This window comes from Corylus avellana, chromosome 4 (genome assembly GCF_965113065.1).
Source record: "Corylus avellana chromosome 4, dhCorAvel1.hap1.2, whole genome shotgun sequence".
Classification (NCBI taxonomy): domain Eukaryota; kingdom Viridiplantae; phylum Streptophyta; class Magnoliopsida; order Fagales; family Betulaceae; genus Corylus; species Corylus avellana.
This window is the reverse complement of record NC_142493.1, coordinates 29,706,786-29,732,808: the sequence shown is the minus strand read 5'-3', so window position 1 is coordinate 29,732,808 and position 26,023 is coordinate 29,706,786. Positions and strand designations below refer to the sequence as shown.

The following is a 26,023-nucleotide window of genomic DNA, read 5'->3' as shown; positions in this document are numbered from 1 at the left end:
TGAGGAACATTGCAAATTGTAGTTCGAAGGGTACATGTATTTTTCAACAAATTAAATTACTTTTTTGTTTGTTCGGTGAAAAAAAAAATCAAGTAAAGAAAAAAGATTGAAGTTATAAAAGGGTAATTTAAGTATTTTAATTAAAAAAACGTGTGCGTGAGAATAATTTTGTGTTCATTGTTGGCTTGTTGCTAATTTACCCCCCCCCCCCCCCCCCAAAAAAAAAGGAGGAAGATTGATCCAAATACGAGAGAGGGTTCTAGCGAGACGAGAGCGGCCGTGAGAGAGTAGAAGTGAAGGGAGAGAGAAACGAAGCTCAATCGCGAAGTGGTAGGTCGAGACGCGGCGACGGCAAGAGTTTTTATATTTTCGGCCTCGGCGCGCTTTTTTCTTTGTGCCAGGTGCTAAAGGAAAACAGAGAAAGCAATAGCTGAGCCTCCGCCGCCTGTGAAGAAAAAGAACAAACAAGAAGAGGGTGCAGGAATGGGGGATCACTTCAACACCCGGACTGTGCCTCCGCCGCTCGGGTCAGTTCAGCTCTACTCTTCTCTGCTATGTCTTTAATATATATTGTATTAGGATATTTATTTCTGTTCCATTCCCGTGAACAGGTCTAGAATATGTGTGAAGAATTTGCCAAAATATGTGGGTGAGGATCGCATTCGAGATTTATTTTCTCGGAAAGGAGAAGTGACAGATGCGAAGCTAATGCGAACCAAGTATTACTATACCTGTTTTTTTGTTCTTTTTGTTTTTTTGGTTTTAATAGGATTTGTTGCTTTCACTTTCTAAGTTACGGGTTGTCCTTGAATCTGTGATTATTTGCTTAATTTGTGGGTTACTTTAGGGATGGTAAGAGTAGGCAGTTCGCTTTTATTGGGTTCCGCACAGAGCGTGAAGCTGAAGAAGCCATCAAATACTTCAACAGATCTTACGTTGATACTTGTAGGATTACTTGTGAGGTACACTATCTTGTACAATTTTTTTTTTCCTTTCTTAATAAAACTTTGATTGATACTCTATTTTAACAGCAGTTGTTACCATGAATTTGAAGTTGCAAATTTACAGTTAAGTAGGAAGCCCCATCTGTTTCTATAGTTCCGGTTGTGCAATTCTGCCTAGTTCCTAAATCAAGCCCTTCTCCTTACATATAAAAACCTTAAAACCTCACATACTTTATTTGCCAAATAGCCACCAAATAGCCCATAAAACCAACCCTAAATCCCTCAACACAGTTGCTGTCAGGAACTTTCAAGCAACCTGTTTACTTTGAAAAATAGTGCTCTTGTCCCCCCCCCACCCTCTTTTTTTTTTTTTTTTTTTTTTGGATAAATAAGCAATTCATTGAAAAGCGTAAAAGGGCGCAACCCTAGTACACAGGATGTATACAAAGAAAAGCCCCACTAAAGGCGAAAAGATGAAAAAATAGTGCTCTTGTCCTTATTTCCACTTGTTTCAAAACCCTAGTTAATCTTGAAACCTAAACATTTCTTCTAAAAATTCTGAACTCTAGATCCACAAATTCCCCCAACCCTAAGGCTATCTCGTGCACACTTAGTCAGATTTTCCTATCTATGTCAACTCCACATCCTATTTACTTTTTGATACTCCAAAGCTAGAAAAACCACATAATGTACGGAGATAGAAGTTGATCTTTGCTTGATAGAGGAATAGTGAGCTCCTTTTGCTCACTTTTCCTTTTTTATTTTTTTATTTTTTATAAGTAAAGTTGTATATATCAAAAAGCGCAGAGAGGCGCAACCCTAGTACATAGGAAGTATACAAGAGAACGCCTACATATAAGAAGAAAAGAGAACAAGAAAATCAGGATAGCTAATCACTAAGGGAGCAAGCCATGTGAAAATAGTATAGAAGAAGAAAGTCATGAGCTCTTCCAGGGGCCTCTCAAAGTCCTCAAATCATCTTGCATTCCTCTCTAACCATAAACACCACATGAGGCAGAGAGGAACCATTTTTCACACAATAGCACTCCGACAATTGCCTCCCGTGCACCAACAAGCAAACAAATCCACCACACTTCTAGGCATGACCAAAGACAACCCAAAACGATTGAAAATATCATACCATAGGAAATCTCACAGTGAAGAAGAAGGTGATCTACAGTCTCCCCATCCGATTCGCACAAACAACATCTATTGATCACAATAAGATTTCTCTTTCGAATATTGTCAACTGTAAGACTCTTCCCTAGCACCGCCGTCCATACGAAGAAAACCACTCTCGAAGGAGCCTTGTACGCCAAATACTCTTCCAAGGGTAATGACTAGCCTCTTTAAATGCAAGAACATTATAGAATGATCTAACATCGAACTTCCCCTTACAAGAGGGAACCCACCAAATTTTGTCCTCCCCTTCCCTTCTCATTCGATGGGAATACAACAAAGTATATAAAGAAGCTAGCACGTCCACTTCCCAATCGTGAACCAACCGATTGAAACTCACATTCCATTGAAGTGTCCCACTCATAAGATCCATGCTAACTGCAAGATCCGCATCCTTTACACTAGCTGTGTTGTATAAGCCCGGAAATACTTCCTTGAGAGTCGATGCTCCAGACCACACATTGTCCCAGAATCTGATTCTGGACCCAACTCTTGGATCAAATCTAGTATGGCTAGCAAACAACCGCCACCCCTGACTAATATACTTCCAAAGCCCTACCCCATGCGGCCTAGAAGTATCAATGGAGTGCCACCCACCCCACTCAGAACGAAACTTGGCGTCCATAACGATTCTCCACTAGGCCTCTCTCTCATTTGCATAACGCCACAACCACTTCCCTAACAGAGCTCGATTGAACACTTTTAGGTTCTGGATCCCTGTCGCTCACGTTTCCTATCTATGGAAACTCTATATCCTAGTCAATCTTGAACCCAAATGCTTTCTTCTAAAATTCTGAACTCTATATCCACAACTTCTCCTAAGGCCACCAAAAGCACTCTTAGTCCTTTTTTTCCTATCTATGTCAACTCAATATCCTATTACTTAAACCTAAAATGGTTTTGATATTCTAGAGCTCAAAAACACATAATGTACAGTGACACACAACTTGATCTTTGCTTGATAGAGGAACAGAGAGCCCGTTTCACTTGCATTTACAATGAAAAGACACTGAAAAATGATCATTATTGGACTAGTGAGCCCCTTTTGCTTACATTCACAATACTTGTAATAGTATTTGATGCCTGAGGGAAAACACAATTATACTTATACACATAGATGCAGAGAAGGATAATTTTAGCTTTATGATTCAACTATAAATGAGTCCCATTTTCTTACTTTCAGATTGCTCATAAAGTTGGGGATCCAAATATGCCTCGTCCTTGGAGTCGATACTCTTTGAAGAAAGAAGGAACAGTGACTGAAGAGGGGAAGAAACTTGCTGGTGCTAAAATTTCAAGCCTTGCAGAATCTAAAGGAGAGAAGAATATTAAAAAGGGTAGCGAGAATGATGATCCTAAACTCCAGGAATTTCTTCAGGTCATGCAACCACGCATGAAGTCAAAATTGTGGGCAAATGATACACTAACAGCATCTACTGCGGTCCAGAATGTCAATGTCAGTGAGAAGGAAACTCAAGACAAGGAGGAGCGCAAAGATAAATCAGTTCCAGTGCACGTTGGGTTACCTGAGCCTGAGATATCAGGTAACCATGAAGCTAAAAAATCACGTAATCTTGCTCATGATGAAGTCATTTCCGATATGGATTACTTCAAGAGTAGAGTAAAACAAGAATGGTCAGATTCAGAAAGTAACGAGGATGATAACCACGACAAAGATGACAACAGTAGATCTCTAAAAGAAAGCCTTGAGGGCCAGGCTGCTCATAAAGTAGATTCAAAGGGATCAAATACTGCCTCTAGAGAGGGTGTCCCCTGGAAAGATGTTGAAGAGGAAGACCCTTCCCAGGACCCTGACAGTGAAATACCTAAACCAGGGAACCAATCATCAAGCTTGAAAGTTGAGAAAGAAGTTCTTGAGACTAGACGTCTTTTTGTCCGTAATCTGCCATATACAGCAACGTACTCATCCTTCATTTTCCATATCGTTTTGTGTGTGCATGTGTTTCCTATTCTGTATGTGTGTTTCTTATTTTGTATAATCAATAAAATCTTTCATTTACGAAAAAAAAGAGGAAGAAGAAAGATATGTTTTGTGTAGTATATGAAATCAATTCTTTTTTTCTTCTTCTTATTTTGCCAACAGCTATTTCTAGTTTTTGTTATGCTGCATTACTCTTTTATATGTTTTATTATTATTATTATTTTTGTTTTGATGTGTTTTTTGTAACAGTGAGGAGGAACTAGAAGAGCATTTTAGTAAACTCGGTGATGTCTCAGAGGTCCATATTATTATTGACAAAGAGACGAAACGGTCCAAAGGACTAGCTTATATTCATTATGCAGTTGCAGAATCTGCAGTGAGGTGGATAGTCTCCCTTTTATTACTAAAAGCTGTTTTAGTTGTTGTTATGATGAGTTTTAGGTCACTAATGATCAATTTGAAGCTGTGTGATACTCTTAAGACTTCAATCTTGTGTTTCTCATGCCATTAACTATAACCTTTTGCACTTTTTGGTATTTTTGCAAGTTAGGGTCATAAGGGGTTTGTCTTTTCTTTCTATTCCTTTAATTTCTTCTTGTAAATTCTTTTTAGCCAATGGGTTCATGCCTCCTAATTGATGATGCTATTTAAACCTCTGCTGAATCGTTTGCTGGCGTATAATTAATTTCTTTGTTCCTCTGATCTTTTACTTAAATCATAAACTATTTTAATTTTTGAACAGGGCATTAGAAGAATTAGACAATTCAATTTTCCAAGGCCGATTAATGCATGTTATGCCAGCAAAACAAAAAAAATCTTCTGACCAGCAGGAGTAAGTGGTATTGAGCTCTTTGGGCTTTTCAGATTGCCTCATTCAATGAAATCATGACTTTGACATCGCATGCTCTTTAGGACTGATGTTTCTGCCAGCCAAACTTCAAAAAGTTTTAAGCAAAAGAGGGAGGAAGAGAGGAAAGCATCTGAAGCTGGTGGGGATACTAGAGCGTGGAATAGCTTGTACATGCGTCCTGATACGGTATGTTTTAACCTGAAACATAGTGTGCTTGAATATTCAATTGTGAAGCTTAAACACACTGCACAAATCACAACAATAATTCTGAAGGATGTTGCCAATCTTAATTGTTTTTTATCCCCCCGCGGCCAGCGTGCCCACTGTATTAAATCTGAGTGTTTATTTTTCCGTATGTGTTGTGGAAGGGCCTCATTCTACCTCTTCTCCTGTATGTTAATAGGTTGTCGAAAACATTTCTAGGAAATATGGTGTAAGTAAAGGTGATTTACTTGATCGGGAAGCTGACGATCTTGCTGTGCGTATAGCGTTGGGAGAAACTCAAGTAATTGCAGAGACTAAAAAGGCTCTTACAAATGCTGGAGTAAATGTAGCATCTTTAGAGGAATATGCTGCTGGGAAAGTTGATGGTGTGAAAAGAAGCAACCATGTTCTGTTAGTGAAGAACTTGCCATTTGCTTCTTCTGAAAATGAATTGGTCAAGATGTTCAGCAAATTTGGGGGTTTGGACAAAATTATTCTTCCTCCGACAAAAACGTTGGCCTTGGTATGCACATTCATGCTTTCCTGTCCCTTTCTTTTCTTTTTTTCCCTCTTCAATTATATTACTGAGTGTGCCTTTGCAACTGTTGATGTTAAAAGAAGTTTCTATTTGGCATATCATCTTCTAGTTAACTTTACACTGATTCTTCATTCTTAATTTTTCTCAACTGGAATCATGTAGTGGTTGTAACCTGTCTTAAAGGCAGTTATACTAAAACAACCCAGGGTTTCATCCTTTAGAGAGAGAGAGAGAGAGAGAGAGAGAGAGAGAGAGAGATGGAGAGGGAGGGAAGCTATGGATTGAAGCTGCTAGACCACAAAGGTGTCAAGGTTTCATTTATATTTATTTATCGAAATTTATCTCATTCCTATCTGAGTTAGTAAATGTTCTACAAATCATTATCAAGGGGACTGTTCATATAATTGAGATAGAATAAACAAACATTAAAGTGATCCTAAAAGAAAAATTAAAAATAAAAAATAAAAATTCTTCACCTTAAAAGTGCACAAGAGGAGTTTTAGGCTTTTCTCCTCCTAGAAGATTGGAGTCGATGTTAATTTTTGTTGTCTGAGAGATGAAATTTAGACATGCATGTAGACTCAACAAATGGCAGGGTGGTAGAGAAGAGGATCTGACTCAGGCCTGTGAGTCGTTGAGGTCTGGGTTGACTGGGCTGCAATTGGCATTTAACCATCCCCCTCCCCCCTCTTGTGTGGTCATGTCAAAAAAAAAAAAAAAAAAAATGCTTTCTTTTAAGGTTTCTTTGTTAGTTCTCATCTCGATGATCTCATGTAGTCTTATTAGGTAAGATTTTTTTTTTTTTTTTCTCTGTTAGAAAGCTCTGTTAAGTTTGAGGATTTGATGTTCCTTTCTACCTTTCAAGTGGGAGAACATCACGAGATTACTAATTTCTTCCATGATATTTCAGGCTGTTTTCGTTGAACCAGCTGAAGCTCGTGCAGCTTTTAGAGGTTTAGCATACAAGCGTTACAAGTAAGTACATTTTTGTTTCTTTAGGATATTAATTGAAAATCTTGAAAAAAACAAAGAAGATATATATTCTTTTGCAAACCTAGCTGCTGAACTTCTGAACATCTAGCATATCCACTAAATTTTAGTTGTGGATTTGGTTTGTGTCAGATCGGATTCTGCTCAGCTCTGCAACTGCCCAACCTAGACTTAGCCTAATGATCAATCTAGTATTCTTCTTCTTTTTTTCTTTTTTTTGAATTACTATTGTTAAATTTCAAACAAATTTACTGTACTTAAGAAAAAGGAATTAAAAAAAAAAAAGAAAAAAAAAAGGCTTTTACAGAAGCCAATGAGCTTTAGTTTATATGGTACTTCCTCCCACCATAAGAATGTGGTGGAGGTGAGTATTGGGTTTAAGACATACTGGATGCATGTTTAACTTTTTAATCAAAAGCCAAAAAAAACAAAAAAAACAAAAAAACAAAAAAGGGAATGAGAGAAAGAATAGCAAACCTTGGAGGAAATTTCAAATGCTTTGAAAAGATACTTCTCCATCCCTTTTTTTTTTTGGTCCATCTTCGTGATTCGAACTATTTAAGCGAACATTCATATATTGTTTCTTCACATGCAAATAAAAGGCAATTGCTCTCAAAAGCTACTCTATGTTATATGAAATTCAATAGCTTCTCAAAAACAAGCTTAATGTTTGTTTGCTTCCTTGATTTGGAATTCTAGCCAAATTGTTTTTTAAGTTTGAGTTTTACTCTTTCCATGGCTTCAACAGTTTAAACTTTCAAACAACTTGGAGTTGCAGCCAACCCCTCTTATTTCCAGTACGAGCTGCTCAAGCCGATGTTAGTTGCTGGCTTGGGTTGGGGTGTTCACCTTTTCACCTTTGTTCTGCCCCCTGGGCATTGGAATTTGCGTGAAAGAAGATAGATTCTAGACTTCCAAACTTGGGTTTGCTGCCTCTGGTTGAAGCCAACCATTTGCTTTGAACAAGCTGCAGCAAAACCCAAGCCTACACTTATATAGAGTATAAGCTGCCTGAACCAATGTGAGGGTGGTTTGGTTAGATTGTTGAAATTGTCTTTATATTTTTATTTTTTCTCCGTCACTGGCAGTAGAATATTGAAGATAGCTTGCAGTTTCCTGCTGTTATTTAGAATGTTCTCACTAGCATGACCAACAGTGAGTCAATACTTTTTTCTGATAAATAATCAAATATCATTAAAAGCATAAGGCGCCCCCAACCCAAGTGCATATGAAGTATACAAGAGAAGCCACCTAAAAATTAGGGGCAAAAATCTCAAGAAAGACATGAAAACTAAATACTAAAGGAGAAAAAAAAAAGTAACTGTCTAAAGATACAAAGTGTTGAAGAACAGAGAAATCAACTCCTCTACAGTCCTGTGAGCCAATACTAGAGAACCAGAGGGTATGGTTTATCCCCCCAAGCACCTTGTATTCTCTGGCTTATCATTCAAATGTAATGGGAGAGATCTAGTCTTGTGTCATAATGCATCAACATAAGTATTTCACCTCCAGCTTCTACTCCACAACCTGTAGGAGCCTCTTAGAAGTAGGAGAATTGCGGAAGAGAAACTTAGTGCATGTGGACCTGAACTTAATGTTGCTTCTTATCTGTGAGGCTTTTTGGTCTATCATCTTCAATAACCACATATTTTCATCATCTTAATGTTTGCATTAGAATATTAGATCCTGTTATTTGTTTGTTTTCTCATTGTTCATGTGAATGCATTTACCTTTTGTTTTCCCTCTATCTTGATATCTGCATCTAGTTTTTAGGTAGTTTAGGAGTTTCTAGCTCTTTACTGCTTTTTATCAATATAGGGATGGTCCACTATATTTGGAATGGGCTCCTGACAATATCCTTAGTCAAAGTTCAACATCCAAGACTGATGAAAAAGATAATGCCATTGGTGAACATGATGCCAAGAGGGTAATACTGGAGCAACAAGTGGAAGGATTAAACGATGTGGATATCGATCCTGATAGAATTGAGGTTTGATATGCATTTCTTTCTTGCACATTTATTTCCTCTTCATTATAGGATTTTATTTCGGTCACATATTTCTTTGAGTATACTTATAAAAAAAAACATATTTCTTTGAGTATGCTGTATCTTTTGTGTATCTTGTCAATCCCATTGATTAGAAGCACTTAACAATCTTCCGTTTCAAAGTTGTAATATTGACTAATCTGTAGCAAGTTTTTGGGCCAAGATCTTTGGTTTTATTTTACTATTTTCTTTTCTGCTTTTCTTTTGTATGTGCATAGGCCGCGTTCAGCTTTGACATGTTCACATGTTGGTGGGAAATTAGCTGTGTTTAACTGTGGCTGGTTTCTAATAACCATGTTGCAATGTTCGGTTGTAAATGCTCTGCTGTATATGCGTGTTTACTAGTAATCCTGCTTGTTATGAGCTTCTGGATACTTCTTGTTCTAATGTGCATTTGGCTTGAGTTCTAGACTAAATATTGAGTTGGCAGGGCTTTTCCTCCAGTGTATATGAGGGCTAACTAGTAATGCTGCTTATTGTTATCTTTTGGCTGGTTAAGGTAGCATGATATTGTTCTTTAAATAATCATACAGCTTTTCACTTTATATGCGTGCAGATGCTGTGACTATTTCTGATTATCCATATTAATTACTATACTTTTTTTTTTTTTAATTTTTTTATTGGGGTCTATTATGCTTCAGTCGCGATCTCTATTTGTCAAGAATCTGAATTTTAAGACTGCCGATGAGAGTTTGAAAGAGCATTTTAGTGATCACATGAAGGAGGGAAGAATTTTAAGTGCCAGGGTAATTATCTTGGTCCTTGTAACTTTTAATTTTGATTTATATAAGATAATGTTCTTATCTTTTGTAGTACATCTGGTCACATGCAGGTGAAGAAGCACTTGAAAAATGGGAAGAATGTTTCGATGGGTTTTGGTTTCATCGAGTTTGATTCTGTTGAGACAGCCATCAATGTTTGTAGAGACTTACAGGTACTAACAGACTTGTATCAAAATTACTTGCATGCTATTTGTAGTTTTGGAAACTTATTGCAACTCTCACACTTTCTTTTTCAGGGATCTGTTTTGGATGGGCATGCTCTTCTCTTGCAACCTTGTCATGCTAAGAAGGATGAGCAAGCGGAGAAAAAGGTTGCAAAGGATAAGAGTTCAACCAAATTACTTGTAAGAAATGTAGCATTTGAGGCAACAAAGAAAGATCTGAGAGAGCTATTTAGTCCATTTGGCCAGGTGATTACTTGTACTGATTTAATCGTAGTACATTTTGTTAAATGCATATATAATTCTGGGAAATGTTCCTGTAAATTTAGAGAAGTTTGGAATCCTTATCTCCAGATTAGGGTTTTCAATCCTCACTTTGCAATTAATCTATAAAATCAAGATGCAAGAACTAGAGAGTGTCTAAGAGGGAAGAGCTGAAGCATTGTGTGGTCAAAACCTCTATGAAGCTTTTTAGGTTAATGTCTATTCGTGATCATTCAAACTTTAGACACCCAAATCATTCCTATATGTGCTTGCACTTGATCCTATGATGGAAAAAATCCTTACTTAACTGCCCTTTAAGCTGAAGCTATGTTCACCTTTGTGATGTGATATCTTCTTCATAATAAAATGAGCAATTTGGAAAATATATCCCTGAGGATAAAAGGTCTGGAAGTGTCTTTAGTGAAAAGTTCATGGGCATGACATCTGGTGACAACACTTGTGTTTTGTTTTTCGAGATCCTAGATATTGCAAAAGACTACATGAAGTTCAAATTTACAAATAATATGATTGCTTGTCTGACTGATTTTGGTTGTTTCTATATTGGATCCACACACGTCCCTTCTATAACCAAATGAATTGCAACTAGAGCATCCTTCACACAAGCAATACTGTATAAATCCAAAAAAAAAAAATCTTTAAAAACCATCTCCTCACACCACACATCATCTCAGAATTTGATCTTGGAGCCACCCCTTGCTCAAATCTGGTGTGACTATAAAACATCCTCCAAATCTTCTTAATATTCTTCAATGGCCCCACCGGCCCTCACCCCATACGGCCTAGGGGGCTCAATAGAACACCACCCACCCCAAGAACTACCAAATTTAAAGTTCACAACAACTCTCCACCACGCCCCTCTCTCATGCACAATATGTTAATATTGAAATTCAAAATGTAGAATCAAGGAAAGAAAAGAGAGAACTCTATTAAATCAAATTAAGCCCAATTTAGAATCCTTAAAATTGGTTGAATCCGATTTTATGATATGGATGTCAATTTTGATTAGATCCTATGAACTTAGGTTTATTAACATGATCTTGATCATGATTTCAATAACCACGCATGTGCATAACATCTGGAACGGTTATTAGCAACACCTTTTGGATTTTGTTTGTTTAGACCCCCCAACTGTTGTGAAAGATTATGTGAAGCTCAAACTTAATAGGATTGCTTGTTGACTGGTTTTTCCTCTCCCAGTGATTATTCTGGGTTTTACCATTTGTGATCGAAATAGTTGTGAATCATGCATTGTCAATTTGTCATATAGTGTAAGTAACTAATGTTTTTCTAATTGACTTTGCTCTTGTTGTACAGATCAAGAGCCTAAGGTTGCCAAATAAGTTTGGAAATCATAGAGGGTTTGCATTTGTGGAGTATGTTACGAAGCAAGAGGCAGCGAATGCACTTCAAGCACTTTCGAGCACTCATCTCTATGGTCGGCATCTGGTAAGTATTCTAGACGTGTAGGTCACTTTGTCCATTCACACAATTGAAAATTTGACATAACTGCTCGCATATATATATATTCAGGTTCTTGATAGAGCAAAGGAAGGTGAGAGCTTGGAAGAATTACGAGCTAGAACAGCTGTTCAATTTGCTGAACAACAGAATGGGTTTCAAAATTCAACTAATTTATCCAAGAAGCGGAAGCACATGGCCATCCAGGGTGAAGGAACACTGAAGTTTCAAAGGATTGCTGCTGATTAGTGAGTGCTTTCATGTCGTTGTCGTGTATTATAAATGGCAAGGCATAAATGGCTTTTCCTCTAGGTTATAATCTCTCTCTCTCTCTCTCTCTCTCCCTCTCCTTTTTTTCCTAAAAAAAAAAAAAATTAATTAAATATAGGCCCCGTTTTTGCTTGTTAGGGGCCGGTTATCTTTTACATCCCCGACCTCATGAGCCAAGGGGGAGAGGAGTGGGGCGCCAAACCCCTTCCCCTTTGTGTAATATTGCCTGCGCAACTTGGAATATTTAGAACCTTATCACTTCTTAATCTCACATATAATTGTCATGATTTTTTCTTTTAAACTCATTTTATTTCCCCATTTTGTTTCTAACGGTGGTAGAAAGAAGATAATGATAAAGAGGAGAGAAGAAATATTATATTCGTATTTACGTATTACTTTCTTCATGCTTCAGTAGGCATATGACTAAGGCCGAGTAGTTAAATAGAGTGACATGTTCCAAGTGTGGATTAATAATTTGTGCTTGGCTCATCTGAGCTTAAGAGGTAGTCAAGTAATCATGATTAAGCGTATCCCACGGAGGATTGGAATGATTCGGACTAGGACCCTGATTTTTTTTTTTTTCTTTCCTTCCTTCTTTTCGGCTAATGAAAACTTATTACAAGCCTTGGTGGGCTTGTTTGGACCAAGGGTTTTTACCTTTCTATTTTTCTTTGTTGGATAAATTAAATATTTTTTCCATAGAAAAAACTGTCCAAATCACATAAGCACAAGAAAAAAAAATCAACGAAGGCAACTTGGTTGAGAGGGAATCTCCTACTTAACAGAACAAGAAAGAACGTTAGTTTTTCTTTTTTTAAAAAAAATTCTGAGCAAAAAGGATTGTTGGTTACTGGCCAAAAATCTCTTCCGAGATTCTCCATGAGCTTTGGAGCTCCCAATTTTCCTGAGATGGCTCAAGCCCATGAAGAATATTTCTTTCTCTCCAAACAGTGTATAAGCTATCGTGAACATCAATTTGCATACTAAGCCGAGAAAGAATTTTTCCTCAAACCAAAAAGACAAGATATACCTACAAGTGTTCTCTTGCCAAGGTCAAACGTGGTGCGAAAGGGTATGAAAAGAAGAAAGAATCCAAGACTTCACGGGCTTGTCCACAAAGATGTATTAACCATCCCGAATAGCTATCCATAGGAGGAGTGCATGATGCGAGATTGCTTTAGAAGACCACACGATTTTGCGACACGTACTCCATCTTCCCTTTGGGTTGTCCACCCACTAGAAAGTGTTATTTATTTATTTTCATTTTATCCGACTTAATATCCTTCTGAATGGGGCTTGCCTCACTCACCGCTCCATGGATTGGGTTGTTGGCCAGTTTTACTCTTTTCCATCAACGGCGCAAGCCATGAGTTGTTGATGAGCCTTTCCCCAAACTTTCTATTTAGATGGCCTATGGGGAGGTTTTTTTTTTTTTTTTTTTTTTTTTGTAAGGAAATAAATGTCACAAAGTAGAGGGCGTTTTGAATGCTAGTTAATCAAACTACAAGGAAATAAAAAATAAATAAATAAAGAAAAAAAACTACAAGGAAATAAATGTACTATGATATCATCACTCACCCGATATTTTATTTTTTCCCGAACCAGACTTCTAAGCTTAAGGATTTACCTTGTTAAGTAAACCTTATCAAAAGCATCACACTTTTATGCTGGGTTTAGGGGCCATATATATATATATATTTTTTTTTTCTTTTTTTTTTTGTTGCATCTAGCCAAAAGTTTAGTAAGGCTATTTGAGATCTTCTGTCAGAACAAAAAAAAAAGAAAAAAAAAGAAGATAGTAGACATGAGTAATGCTACTCTTCACATTTAGCACGCTAGCTGACGTGACATGTTTTAAATAGTTTCTCATGTCAACCACTTAAAAAAAGGGTAAGCCACTTAAAACATACCACATCAACTGGTGTGACATAAATGTAACAAAAAAGTGTGAAAAATAGCAATAATTCAGTAGACACTAATGCATTCCTTGGACTCACATTTCGTTACTAACTGACATGCATTTTGTGCCCTGGATAACCTTTCCTCCTAAATATCAAAAAATGAACACAGATGATATGCCTTATTGCACATCGGTTATATATATACAATTCAAAAACATGCGTCCAATTCAATACAAAGAAGATGACTATGTACCCTACCAATGAAGCCGAAAACTGGCAGCACGCATTAGCGGGTGTGCAAAGTATGCACCTAACGTCAATGCTGTGATTGCCAAATATGGAACTCGAATAAATTCCTTGTAGTATTCTTTTGGCAACTTTTGACGGCCGTCAAGAATCGCGGCAAACGGGATAACACTTGTTTGCTTTTTCACATCTTCGAAAGCCTCACCATATCGTACAGCTAACCGCCTATCTCCATTCCAAACACCAAATAGATGGTGTCCGATTAATCCAATGGAGGCTGCCACCGCCACAGAGTTCCCAATCCAAATAGTGTGAGCCAGGCACCAGATTACCTGTCCAACCATCTGAAAAGAAAAAGACAAAAAAACAACCTTGAATGACTAAGCAAATGTTTGTGTGGCTGCCTAGATGTATTTGTTTTTGTGTCTGTATGTTATGTGTTGTAAGAGAGGGAGAGTCTGATAGGAGTCAATATTCTGGTTGATGAAAACATATTTATGCTTTCAGCAATAAGTGTCATTGATACTGTTATGTTGGCAATCCATTAGAGATGTAATGATTTCAGTCGTTTAAACACCCAATATGAAGGGGAAATGGTGTCTTCTACAATGAAACAGATGCAATTACTTTCGTTTAAACACCACACAGCAACTTTTTTTTTGGCAAAATACCAACCGAGAGATTTGGCGAAGCCATGGAAAATGTCAAATAAACTACTGACTAATGGAATAAGATCACAGGTTGAAATGGATTCTATGCTGTTAAGATCACCAAATATAAAAAGTAGCATTCATCCCAACGCCCTATATATACCAAATTCATAACAAACACAATTTTAAATAGCCATTGAAAATGAGATGAAACGTCTCATACCTGCGGATGCCTGGTGATTCTTATGATCCCAGTTTCCCAAAGATGCATTTTGGGCTTGTCAACTGCTGCTACCTCTAACAGATTGAAGGTTGAAGGATAAAGGAAAATGAAGGAGATGAAAGAAGAGAGCCACACGAGTTGGTGTAACCCAGGAACACTCTGGAGCTGCCATAACTGTACTCCATCATATCTGTGGTTGATGAAATACACCTGCATCACAACCACTTTATAAATTTCAACAGGCCAGAAACAAAACAAAAGAAAGAGCAACAGTCATCAAATTAACTAGGAGGAAAAGGCTATTGTGCTTCAAAACAGAGAACTCACAATAGTACTAACAGCCAAAGGCAGAGATGTCCCTGCAAACAGAACACGGAAAGCTCGTTCTCCAATGAGTTTCTCACCTACATCTCGGAGGCTAGCCAACCCACTGTGAACAATGGCAAAAATGAGAATGAGGGCCAACATCACAACCTGCAAAATATTTGTTTCAGGGCTCAGATTTTACAACCAAGACCCAATTACAGTTCACAGAGTTATGCCTTGCTCTTACCAGCATAACAGGCCACAAAGATGAAATATATAGTTATATAGTCCACTAGGCATTTTATGAAAATTACATGACAACTGAATTCCACCTATGTCTCAAGATATCGATTTTCTCAAGGGTTCTGCAAAACTAAAAGTAAATTGAATAAGAACAGCAGAATGAATTCCACGTGTTGAGAACAAAGTTGTAACAAGCACTAAGCAATCTATAGATGCTAATCAAGCTTATGGGTGGTGGACTGAGACCCTTGCATTTTTGGCTCTTTTTTCGGCTGGGATTGAGAGAATTAGAATTGCAGGGGATCTCTATGGGTTATACCTTGGAATTATTCCACCTATATCTACCATGGCACAATGCAATTCTAAAGCTCTTTCAACTATCCTGATCAGCTGACTGTTACCCTTCCCCGCCTTTTTCTCAGCAAGCAAACAAATGACAAGCGAAAAAAGAAAAAAGAACAGAGAACCCACCTCGTGGCTGTCGGAAAGTTCCGAAACAGCCTGGATAAAGGCCTTGCCGAGGCCCGTGGAGTTATCGATCCAAGCCAAGTCAAGCAAAAACAGAACCACCCCAAGAACAACAGAGAAATAGATCCACGAAGATATCTTCTGCTCGCCCAATTCGAACACGGCGGAGTCCTCGCCCACCGACCCCACCCCCAGAGGCCCCTCGCTGTCATGATCAACATGGGAGGACGAGCTCTCTGTCTCAAGGGAAGTGCGGGGGGCCGGCCGAAACTTCCGGAGGGAGCTGAAACCGGAAGGAAATAGCGAATTGTGGAGGGAGGGTTTGAGGGTGGAGGTGGGCCGTCTATGGAAGTGGGTCCGCTCATTTCCGTGGCGGGGGCGGTGGGAAAAGGGAGAGAAGGCGTTGGAGAGCACGAGCGTGGTACCCATTTTCCACAAGCGAGTGAAAGCCGCAAAGGAAAAGGGTATCTGGAGAAACTTTATGCTTTTGGGGGTGGCTTTGGGATCTTCCGGCCGCCGGCCTTTTGTTGGTTTCGTTGGTTTTTGTTGGTGGAGGAGGAGTAGGAGCAAGGTGAGTGTTATCACCACTTTGCTTACGCACTGCCTCCACTGGCGTTTGTTTGTTCCCCAACTGTTGACACGTGTCTTCCCCTCTCATTCTTAGCTATCAATTGAATCCGTTTTGTTATTCCCCTTTTCATCGACCTCCCTTTGGCCTTTGTTATTATAATTTTTATTAAATTATTAAATCGATATTTGTGGGATTAAAAATTATTAAATTATTTTTTTTATTTTTTATGTCTTATTTTTCCTTCTCAAAATAAAAATATTATTCCAAGCTCCTTCCTCGTTGCTTGTGGGATAAAGGATGGTCTTCTAATGGCTAAAAGGGAGAAGAAAGGTTCTATGTGCCCAAGTGTAACAACTTGAGAAAGGAGCTATTGATGGAGTGCTATATTAATATAAAATCCAAATACAAAATATTCTTAAAAATATGAAAATTAATTGTCAGTTTTATGCCAAATCATGACAATTTTTTTTCCTAAATAAAAAAAAAAAAAATTTGGAATACATAACAATTAGGGCCGTTCTTTTGAGAAAGTCCATGTAAAGTACAACTATCTAGGTAGGTATCTCGACAATTTAAAATTTATTTGAAAATTTTAATTCTGTATGAACTCTCTCACAATAACTGTCAACTAATTGATCATGTGGTCGAGTAGTACAACTATCTAGGTAGGTAGCAATTCAAAATTTATTTGAAAATTTTAATTCCGTATGAACTCTCTCACAATAACTGGCAACTAATTGATCATGTGGTCGAGTAGTATTATAAAGAGGACTAAAGTCTTTCCAAATGTGATGTGGCTTTTAAAGTTACCAATAGATCGAAATTCAATAATGATTATCTCAAATTCAATGATGATTGTAAAAGCTATATCACATTTGAAAAGACTATAATAGAATTATAGTCCTCCTTATATCATTACTTTTTAATAGAGAAATACTATACGAATTTTCACTCTCACACTTCCAACTTCCAAGTGTAACGTGACTGTGAAGATCACAATTAGATTTTGGATCGAATATTAATTTTGACTACCACATAGTATGGATAAGATTAAAAAAAAAAATTTAATTAAATCTCCCAACCTTTGGACTTTTGATCCAACCGAGTGATGCTATTATCAAATGCACAACTCCTGGAGATGGATTTGCCAATAGAAGATGCGCATTCCCATTGATGCCAATGACGCCATGCACCTTTCTGTTTTTGTCGGACGAGATGCTTATTCGCATAATAGTAGCACTTGGTTGCGATTAAATAAAGCATGAGGTAATTAATTTCTTGTAATCGTATGGACATGGCCGGAAGAGACATCCCCCCAACCTCTCAATATCCAACAAAATAATTATAAATAAATAAATAAATTCAAGAAATGAGGTACGTACATATAGTTTTTCATAACACGCCACATAAATTTTGAAAAATAAAAGAATAAAGATCGAGTAACGTATATGATTACTCGTTTTGAAATTCTTGCTGATGCAAATGGGATAACTTTGAGATCAAGGAAGAATATTTTGGCCCAAATTTCCCCCTCCAAATCTAATTTGATGTCATGTCATGGGACGTTTTTGGCATGAGTATCAATGTTGTAAGAAATGCTAGTAACCAATAAGTTCTTCATATTTGACACATGCAATTGATCAGACTTGTAGAGTTTACATAAGTTCATAAATCTAATAGTCGATTTGTAAGATAAGATGGATAAAAAATATGAGAAAAATATTGACCTTTTAACATTTCTTGTTGTTAATGTCTGCGTGTGAGTGAGGAAGAGGTACATGTTGCGTGACACGTTAGAATGTTCCTTAGGCATCACCTTCCTCCAAATACTATTTTTTAGGCATTTCTCAAAGGATACCCAAATCCAAAGAATAATATGACGCATCCTGATCGGGGGAATATCAATAAAAAGAAATTCGTATAAGTGCATCCCTTCTTTCTGCCTACCAGCCAATATCCCAATGGAACTTAGCTCCTTTGGAAAATACTTGAGCTACTACAATATTTATTATAATTTCCTTTTGTAAAACTCGCGTGACAATATTTTAATAATAATAAAAAAATTAAACAATATAGTTTGCTGGATAAATTTCGGTGATGTGGCAGTGGGAGACTCTTTTGCCGTCATTAGTGTGATTCCTCTCGCAATATCATTATGGCTGCTACTCAGAAGTTGCTTGTTATCGACACCCTTCTTGGTGAAGTTTCGGCAGTACTTCTGGCTTCTCTTCTTGGAACTTTTCTAATGTTGTTTTTTATATTAGTATAAGCTTGTCTTCCTTTCAGAGTTGGAATGTTTTGAAAGTGTTTTGTTGTGCCAATTATCGTGCACATGCTATTGTTAAGTGGGCCGCGTCCCATTTTGTTTTTGAAAATATTCTCAAAAGATTTCTCATTATTTTTTTCATCCGGATCAAGAGCGAGAAAAATCCTTCCTTGTAACGTAATAAGTCATACCTGTATTATCCCATCAATTTGTAAGATAGTTGTAATTAGTTAGAAATGCATGCATGGGAGTCCGGGTGATTATTTCATGCTCATGGGCTGCTAACTTTAGTGTAGAATAATGGATTGTTCTCAATTTGGCAACTCCCACACAAATTTCCATTAACCTATAGAATCCACGTACAATTGCTGATCAGATCACTTTCTATCTCTCTCATCTCTCATGAGTCATGCAAATCGAAGCATATCTTACAATTAGAATATTAGATTCTTACACAAATGGTATAATTAGTTGTACCTGTACTGATTTCGTCTTAAACTACATCTTTAGCTAGATTCTTAAATTTAGTTGATTTTCCTCAGTTATAAATATATCCCACTCTGTTATACCTTCATTGCCAAGTTCCTTCCATTCTATCAATACTCCAAATTTCTTGGAACTTTGAATTAGATCGAGTAATATGTGGGAGAAGATATCGAAGTCCATTGGAGATCTCTTGCATTCTCTTCAGCCAAATCGAGTTCGAGAGACAGTGCATGGTGCCAACTTGGATGTGCAGTGGGGGAGTTGCCATGTCTGTTTGGAGGGAAGTAGGCTATGTATGTGCGACCACAGCATTAAGGGCTCAAAGGTTGTCGAAAATGGCACAGGCATTGAGCACCATGTGGAGGCCAATGGCTCTTTTGCTCATGCCGTTCTCAATATGATTGGGATGCTCATAGGTGAAGTACTACTCTTCCATCACAACTTTATTAACTCTATCCGTGACATTTGCGTTCACCTTTTTGGGCAAGGATTCACGGCAATTATATGTCTGAATTGTTAGTAATTTATTTAAGCATATAATATAAGATGCTTTATATATGGTGCGCACTTACACAACTAAATTTTGAGCTGTTCAACCACCTATTCGGGCAGGTGCATAGACTATCATACTAGAGCATCTACATCAGGCTCAATAAATATATATTTAGCTAAAATTTAGTTAATGAACATATTTTTGAATTTTAATTACCCGCTTTTTTAAAACACTTATATCCAACTTAACATTATAGCTATGAACTTTTATTTTTCACCACCAAGGTGGTAGTCGAGTTGGTAAAGCAGTAGGGGTTAAGTCTCCTCCTTTCTTCCTAGTGGTCACGTGTTCGAATCCGCTTGCGGTAGTAGTTGCGTGAACCAAATTCTACTAAAAAGGGGTTTTATTGGCTTGCACTTTGGTGGGGTTGTGGTGACGGACCCACCTTCCCAAATAGTAGATATGGCTCAAACCTAACATTTCTCAGCGGGTGGGAACCCCGATAGTCACACTCAAAGGGAGAAATTACATTGGTCGCAGGGAGAAATTACATTGGTCGCCCTTTCCCATTCTTTTGATTAGAAAATATATATATATATTAACTTTTACTTTTCCATTTAAAACATTATTTCTTTATATGTAGCTCAACAAATTTTTTGAACACTACACTACAGCAGCTCAACAAATCCTTAATTAGTTATTTTGACTAATCGGGTGTAGAGCTATATTGAAAATCTTTTGCTACTAGGTTTTTTTGGGCTTAAAACGTCATCTTTCAAGTATCGCTATATATGAATTTTTTTGTAGTGAGCCCTCTTTTACCTGCCAAAAAAATTGCTGGTAATTCAGATAGATAATTGTTGTAAATCCCGATCCTCGGCTTTTCAAACCCGTTGTTGCATGTCCTTACATAAATATATACCGTCTCGCATGCAGGTTTGGGGCAGTTATCAACTCCATACGCACTGGAAAATGGAGGATGGGCATCTGTGTTTCTGCTTATAGGGCTAGGGATAATAGGTGCATACACTTCTCATCTACTTGGAAAATGTCTTGACAAGAATCCCAAGTCAAGAAGTTACGCTGATATTGGGCAGCATGCTTTTGGAACAAAGGGAAAAGTGTTGGCCACAACCTTCATCTACATGGAAATTTTCATGGCACTCGTGTCTTACACAATCTCATTACACGACAACCTTTTTACTGTTCTTTCTGGGCTGCAGATTAAGGTGCTTTGGGCTAAGCTGTCTACCTCTCAGCTCCTAACCATAATGGCTGTCTTGGTAGCATTGCCTAGCCTTTGGCTCAGAAATCTGTCTTCCATTTCTTTCCTATCATCAGGTGGTATTTTCATGTCGCTTCTCATTTTTGTATCAGTGGCCTGCACTGCCATTTTTGGAGGTGTGAAATCCTATCACAGGATCCCAGCCCTCCACCTCCACAAAATTCCTGCAATATCTGGGCTCTATATCTTCAGCTATGCAGGGCATATTGTCTTCCCTGATTTATATACGGCCATGAAAAATCCATCCAGCAGGTTTACGAAGGTAGCTACTTTTTGCCTCCTTTTATCACACAACGCTAGCTTTCACATCCGGCTCAATAAATTTATTTTTTATTTAACTATTCATTTTAAAGGATTTCTTTATTATTTCCATTGGTCCATACTTCCTGGTCATTATTGGCCTTGTCAGTAGCTTGCGATCTAGGGGCGGAACTAGATTGTTTAATTTGGGGGGCAAAATTTTTAAAAAAAATTCTTTAGGGGGAGGGGTATATCAATTAATTAATTAATATTTTTTTTTTTTGGGACCCATCCCTATTGCGATCGCTGCCGTAGGAATGTAGTGAGCTTAGGAGGTGCCACGAGTGGCGACCTCTCCTTTCCCGAGAAGCGATTTGAGGGGTCTCGTTGGCGAGGGTGAGCTAGCAGCGAACAGATCGTAGGTGGCCCTAGGACAGGCCACAATGGGCTGCTGGCGAGTGGCAAGGCACGACTTGGGCCTAGCTTGCTTTAAGTAAATAAGGGCATGCTCTCTACAATTTGAAAAAATACATGTGCATCTTACATATTATTAAAAAATCATGTATTTCTCACATGTTAAGAGACACATGTCATCATTATAGATTATGTTGGAGAAAATTCATCTAATCTAGTTTGGAAGAAAACTCTATCCCTTAGGTGGCCTAGAAAGGCCATAGCTAGAGAATGAGCTTCTATTGGGATAATTATGTCCTGACAAATTCTTCGAGACGGCATAGAATGATAAAGATTTTTTAATGTTTTTTTTTTCACACTTGGTGAACATTATAGCAGCTCAACAAATAGCTAGCCAAAATACGAGAATGCTTAGATGAACAGAAACAATATTTTGCTTCCTAGTTTATTCATCAATTAATTTATTTATTTTGGGAATTAATTAATTTCAGGTATCTATCGTGAGCTTCACATTAGTGATTGCACTTTATACAGCATTAGCATTCATGGGTGCCACATTTTTTGGTGCTGAAGTAAACCCTCAAATCACTCTCAGCATGCCCAAACATCTCATTGTGACAAAGATTGCATTATGGGCCACTGTGCTGACACCCATGACCAAATATGCTCTAGAATTTGCACCAGTTGCCATTCAGCTTGAGCACAAGCTTCCAAATTCAATGAGCTCCAGAGCAAAGATGATCACAAGGGGCAGCGCGGGTTCATGTCTTCTTCTGCTGATTCTAGCGCTGGCTCTTTCTGTGCCATATTTTGAGTACGTTCTCAGCCTCACTGGCTCCCTTGTTAGTGTGGGAATCTCCATAACTTTTCCTTGTGCATTCTACACCAAGATTTGCTGGGGTCAGATTTCAAAACCTGCCATGGTGCTCAACTTCTCCCTCATTGCATTTGGCACTCTTCTCGGGGTTTTTGGTACCATTTCCTCTTCCAAGTTACTCGTACAAAGCCTACGAAAAGCTCACTCCGCCTAAGATTGACATAAATTTCTTATAAACTGGGTTCTTTTAACTCAGTTTCTAAAAATGTCATGTGAAATAACATGTGTTTCTTACATGCTCATAAGACACATGGTTCTTTTAGATACTGGGTTAGAAGAATATTTCCTACGACCAAGTTTGTAAGAAATTTATATCAGCTTAAGAATATGAGTAGCATGCATGCATATCCTTGTTTGTTGGATTTGCATTCTCTTTCTACTAAATCTTATACTCTCCGACGAGTTTTATTGTCACTTGCCTTATTATTACCAGACAGGAATTAGACAAACCAGTTTAATAAAGTGACATGTTGAATCCAATGAATCATTTATGTTTTTTATGTTTCATTTTGGCATTTTCATGATGAGTTCGATCTTAATGAATCCAAGGAATTTAATTCTGCTATTATATTCCAATTATCAACTAAATTTTTTAGTTCGAATCCTGCATGTTCCAAGAACATAAGGAAGAAAAGATCCTATGCATGCATGTCAAACAAATTAAAGCTATATATATCCAAAGAATTTTCAGGTAAATAATCAATGAAAAAAGTTTAGAAGAAGTGTGCATGTCTTTGGGAATTTTAAAGAATCCATCGAGGAAATGAAATAAGGCAAAGATGCACAAGCCAACTGATGAAAGCATCTAATACCCAATACCATGAAAATGTCCAAATAGTGGCCTTTTGTTTTGTTTTGGGTAATTAAGTAAGTATCTATATTTTAATAAATTGATAATTTTCAATTGCAAAAAAGTACAAAAAGAGAATAATAAAATATCCCAAAGCTCCGGTACTGCCCAAAAAGGTTATACAAAAAAACAAGAACCAAGAAATGCAACCACTTGGTCAAGTAGTAATTAAAAAGAAGCAATAACAAAAATGGACCGTAGTTTTTATTTTTTATTTTTTAACTGCACCTAAGCTGAATCCATGTGGGATTTACCCTTTTTTTTTTATTTTTTTTAGCAAAAGGGTAAGTTGGAGAAACTAATTGTGGCTAGCATACCTAGACATGACCATAGTAGCACCTATCTGTTGGGAGCCGCACATGAGGGGCTTAGATGGTGGAAACTGCAGGCACTCCCTCAAGTCCGACTGAGCCCTAGCCTAATTCAGTCTTACCAGGACATCAATGGAAACTAAGGTGATTAATACTAATCAAGCATATGTGAGAATTCTCCATTGCAGAAATTCGAACTTACGTCTTAGTACATGCCTAACCACTTTGGAGATTTCCTTAGGTAATTGAACAACCACCCTTGATGGGTCGTGGGATTTACCTTACTTGAAGATGGCGATGTGTTAATAAAAAATAAAAATAAAAAAACTAGAAATTTTTTTTTTCTCAAATTTTTTTTTCTAATAAAAGAAAAAACTAAAATTTCTTCAAAACCAAGAAACACTTGAGCGATCTGTTTGAATTTCATTTGTCGAATTCCCTTGTGATTTACTCTAGTAAGACAAATCCAAAGTCAGTCAAAGTCCTGCAGGCTAGTCTAGGAAATTGAGACTAATTAAGAAAACAAAAGTAGAAAGAAGATTATGAAATTGGTGGCTTGATATAGAAGAGAGGCAAGTGAAAGTAACCCCCACCACAAGAATCATCAGGAGAAACCAAGTTAGGTCTAGTATTCCCACAAACTGGGCTTCCATTTTCAGCAAAAGTTGGTTGAGTTTCACAGTTTAACCAACTAACAACTCTTAACACCCACTCCATAATTAATCATATACATTCTCCCGTACCAAACTTGGGGCTGATGATCATGCAATTCAATACATAAATCATTCTATCTTCCTCGTAAAGCCAACAGGATTTAGTATAACATATCCATTTTCTTCTCCCCTGTTTTCCCTGCCTATATATCCTCCTTCCTCTTCTCACTGTTTTCTCGCTACTCTATGAAGCAGGGATGAGAGATCGTGCGGAAAGATTCGCTGTTCTTCCTTTCTCAAACGGCTGCACTTCACAATCCAGCGTTGCTCTTGGCTCTGCTCATCCCAAGAAACCAAAACCAGAATCCATATCAAACCCTCCTTTAACGAGTATACATACTCTGTCTCTGTCTCTGTTTCTGTCTCTCTCTTTTTTTTTTGGTTCTAATAAAATGCGGGAAAGTGTTACAATGGAAGATTCTTTATGTTCTTTTATTATTTGTTTTCTTTGATTTTTATAAGGAAAACAAGGAAGAGAAAGGTCGTCATCTAGAGCAAAAATGAAGAACTCTTTTGGTTTTCTGGCTCTGCCAAAGCCAACCATAGCTGGTGGCATACAGCGGATGATCAGGAGCATCAAAAGTTTTTCTCAACTCTTTGGTTAGTGGGTGATTACTAAGTAGCTTGTTCATCACTAATTAGCTTGAAAAAAATACATGTTTAATTTCCATTTCCATGTCTTTTTATGAAATTTATAGTTTACAAAGAAGAGGTTGAAGAAATGGAGAAGGAAATGGAAATAGGACACCCAACAGATGTGAAGCACGTGACGCACATAGGATTGGATGGCTCTACAACTACAAACCCTGTAAAGGGTTGGGAAAATCTCAAAGCTCCTGAAATTCTTTCTTTCCCTTCGATTTCTTTAAGGCAGTTCGAGCTCGCCATGGCAGCACAGGCTCAGGAGCCTCTCGTTGTTGACCCCTCAACGTTTAGTTAATGATAATATTAAGATTTATTATCACGATTATGGCCTCAACGGCGTCGTCTTGATAGGTATAAACTTGATTGATGCATGATTTGATTAATTAGGTCGGTGGTGAAGACATGGATTCTTGATCATTGAAAAACTTACGGCGATGATGATGTGTGTGTTACTTGTACACAGTCTGAAAAATCAGACGGAAAGATTTCCCAAAGCTAGGCAATGATGATGATGATGAGATTGCAGCCGTAGAGATTTTGCAACCTGATTAATTTTTTTTTACGGATTGTTATGGATTGACTTTTTTTCTTTTTGTTTTCTGAGCAAGTGTTGTGAATTTACTTACTTCATATATTTTTTCCCCTCCACAGCTGGAGGATCTTCATAGTCTTCCCCTGCAATCTGTATTAAGTTAAGTATATTACTTACTATTAGCCTAACTTTTATTTTATTTTGGCCATTAATTTAAAAATGAAAATTTTAAATTATGATAAATAAAAATAAAATAAAGAAAGGATGACTTAAGGTGGCTCGATAGTCAAACCACTTTTATAGTCGGGTGGCTCAGCCACTCCCTTAACCATTAAAGGTGGGCAGAACCACCCCCATTTGGTTGTTAGGCATAGGAATAGTTGGCATTTTTGGCCATTTTGAGGCGGTTGAACTTCCATACATTAAATAAATGATACGCCCTTTTGTGTTTTTTTTTTTTATATAAAAAAAAAAATCCATGCAAAAGGGAATAAGAAATTTGATCTAGTGACCTTTACTTTATGAAGTATAGCCTCTAACTGATTGAACTGTCCATTGAGTATTACCCTGGAGACAGCCAATTGATGTTCTCAAAACCCTTCAATTCTATTTAAATCTTCAGAAAAGAAAATATAAATAAGGACACGACCTTC

The 26,023-nt window shown here is 37.5% G+C and overlaps 4 protein-coding genes across 6 annotated transcripts; 3 read left to right on the top strand and 1 right to left on the bottom strand.

The window, feature by feature from the left end:
• Nucleotides 1-225: 225 nt before the first annotated feature.
• LOC132177808 (nucleotide/nucleic acid binding protein) lies at nucleotides 226-11,937 on the top strand. Its single transcript, XM_059590269.2, has 15 exons — nucleotides 226-527; nucleotides 612-719; nucleotides 848-962; nucleotides 3,307-4,043; nucleotides 4,315-4,446; nucleotides 4,808-4,897; nucleotides 4,978-5,101; nucleotides 5,319-5,642; nucleotides 6,568-6,632; nucleotides 8,466-8,637; nucleotides 9,336-9,440; nucleotides 9,527-9,628; nucleotides 9,713-9,886; nucleotides 11,237-11,368; nucleotides 11,453-11,937. The coding sequence occupies exons 1-15, from the start codon at nucleotides 484-486 to the stop codon at nucleotides 11,627-11,629; spliced, it is 2,601 nt and encodes an 866-aa protein (XP_059446252.2). The 5' UTR covers nucleotides 226-483; the 3' UTR covers nucleotides 11,630-11,937.
• Nucleotides 11,938-13,648: 1,711 nt separating this feature from the next.
• Z-ISO (15-cis-zeta-carotene isomerase) lies at nucleotides 13,649-16,301 on the bottom strand. 2 transcript variants are annotated; one of them, XM_059589180.2, is made up of 4 exons: nucleotides 15,691-16,301; nucleotides 14,998-15,144; nucleotides 14,671-14,880; nucleotides 13,649-14,141 (listed from the first exon to the last, which is right to left on the bottom strand). In XM_059589180.2, the coding sequence occupies exons 1-4, from the start codon at nucleotides 16,114-16,116 to the stop codon at nucleotides 13,806-13,808; spliced, it is 1,119 nt and encodes a 372-aa protein (XP_059445163.1). In that variant the 5' UTR covers nucleotides 16,117-16,301; the 3' UTR covers nucleotides 13,649-13,805. The 2 variants fall into 2 exon arrangements, with proteins under 2 accessions (XP_059445163.1, XP_088371917.1); XM_088515791.1 differs by having other exon boundaries at nucleotides 14,998-15,100.
• Nucleotides 16,302-19,164: 2,863 nt separating this feature from the next.
• Nucleotides 19,165-22,473, top strand: LOC132178387 (Transmembrane amino acid transporter family protein). The gene is made up of 3 exons (XM_059590827.2): nucleotides 19,165-19,426; nucleotides 20,440-21,050; nucleotides 21,934-22,473. Exons 1-3 carry the CDS (start codon nucleotides 19,165-19,167, stop codon nucleotides 22,471-22,473), a joined length of 1,413 nt encoding a protein of 470 aa, XP_059446810.2.
• LOC132177002 (CRIB domain-containing protein RIC4-like) lies at nucleotides 19,193-25,133 on the top strand. Of its 2 annotated transcripts, XM_088515876.1 has the most exons (4): nucleotides 19,193-19,209; nucleotides 24,372-24,523; nucleotides 24,656-24,793; nucleotides 24,892-25,133. In XM_088515876.1, the coding sequence occupies exons 2-4, from the start codon at nucleotides 24,391-24,393 to the stop codon at nucleotides 25,131-25,133; spliced, it is 513 nt and encodes a 170-aa protein (XP_088372002.1). In that variant the 5' UTR covers nucleotides 19,193-19,209; nucleotides 24,372-24,390. The 2 variants fall into 2 exon arrangements, with proteins under 2 accessions (XP_088372002.1, XP_059445164.1); XM_059589181.2 differs by lacking the exon at nucleotides 19,193-19,209 and having other exon boundaries at nucleotides 24,391-24,523.
• Nucleotides 25,134-26,023: the final 890 nt, after the last annotated feature.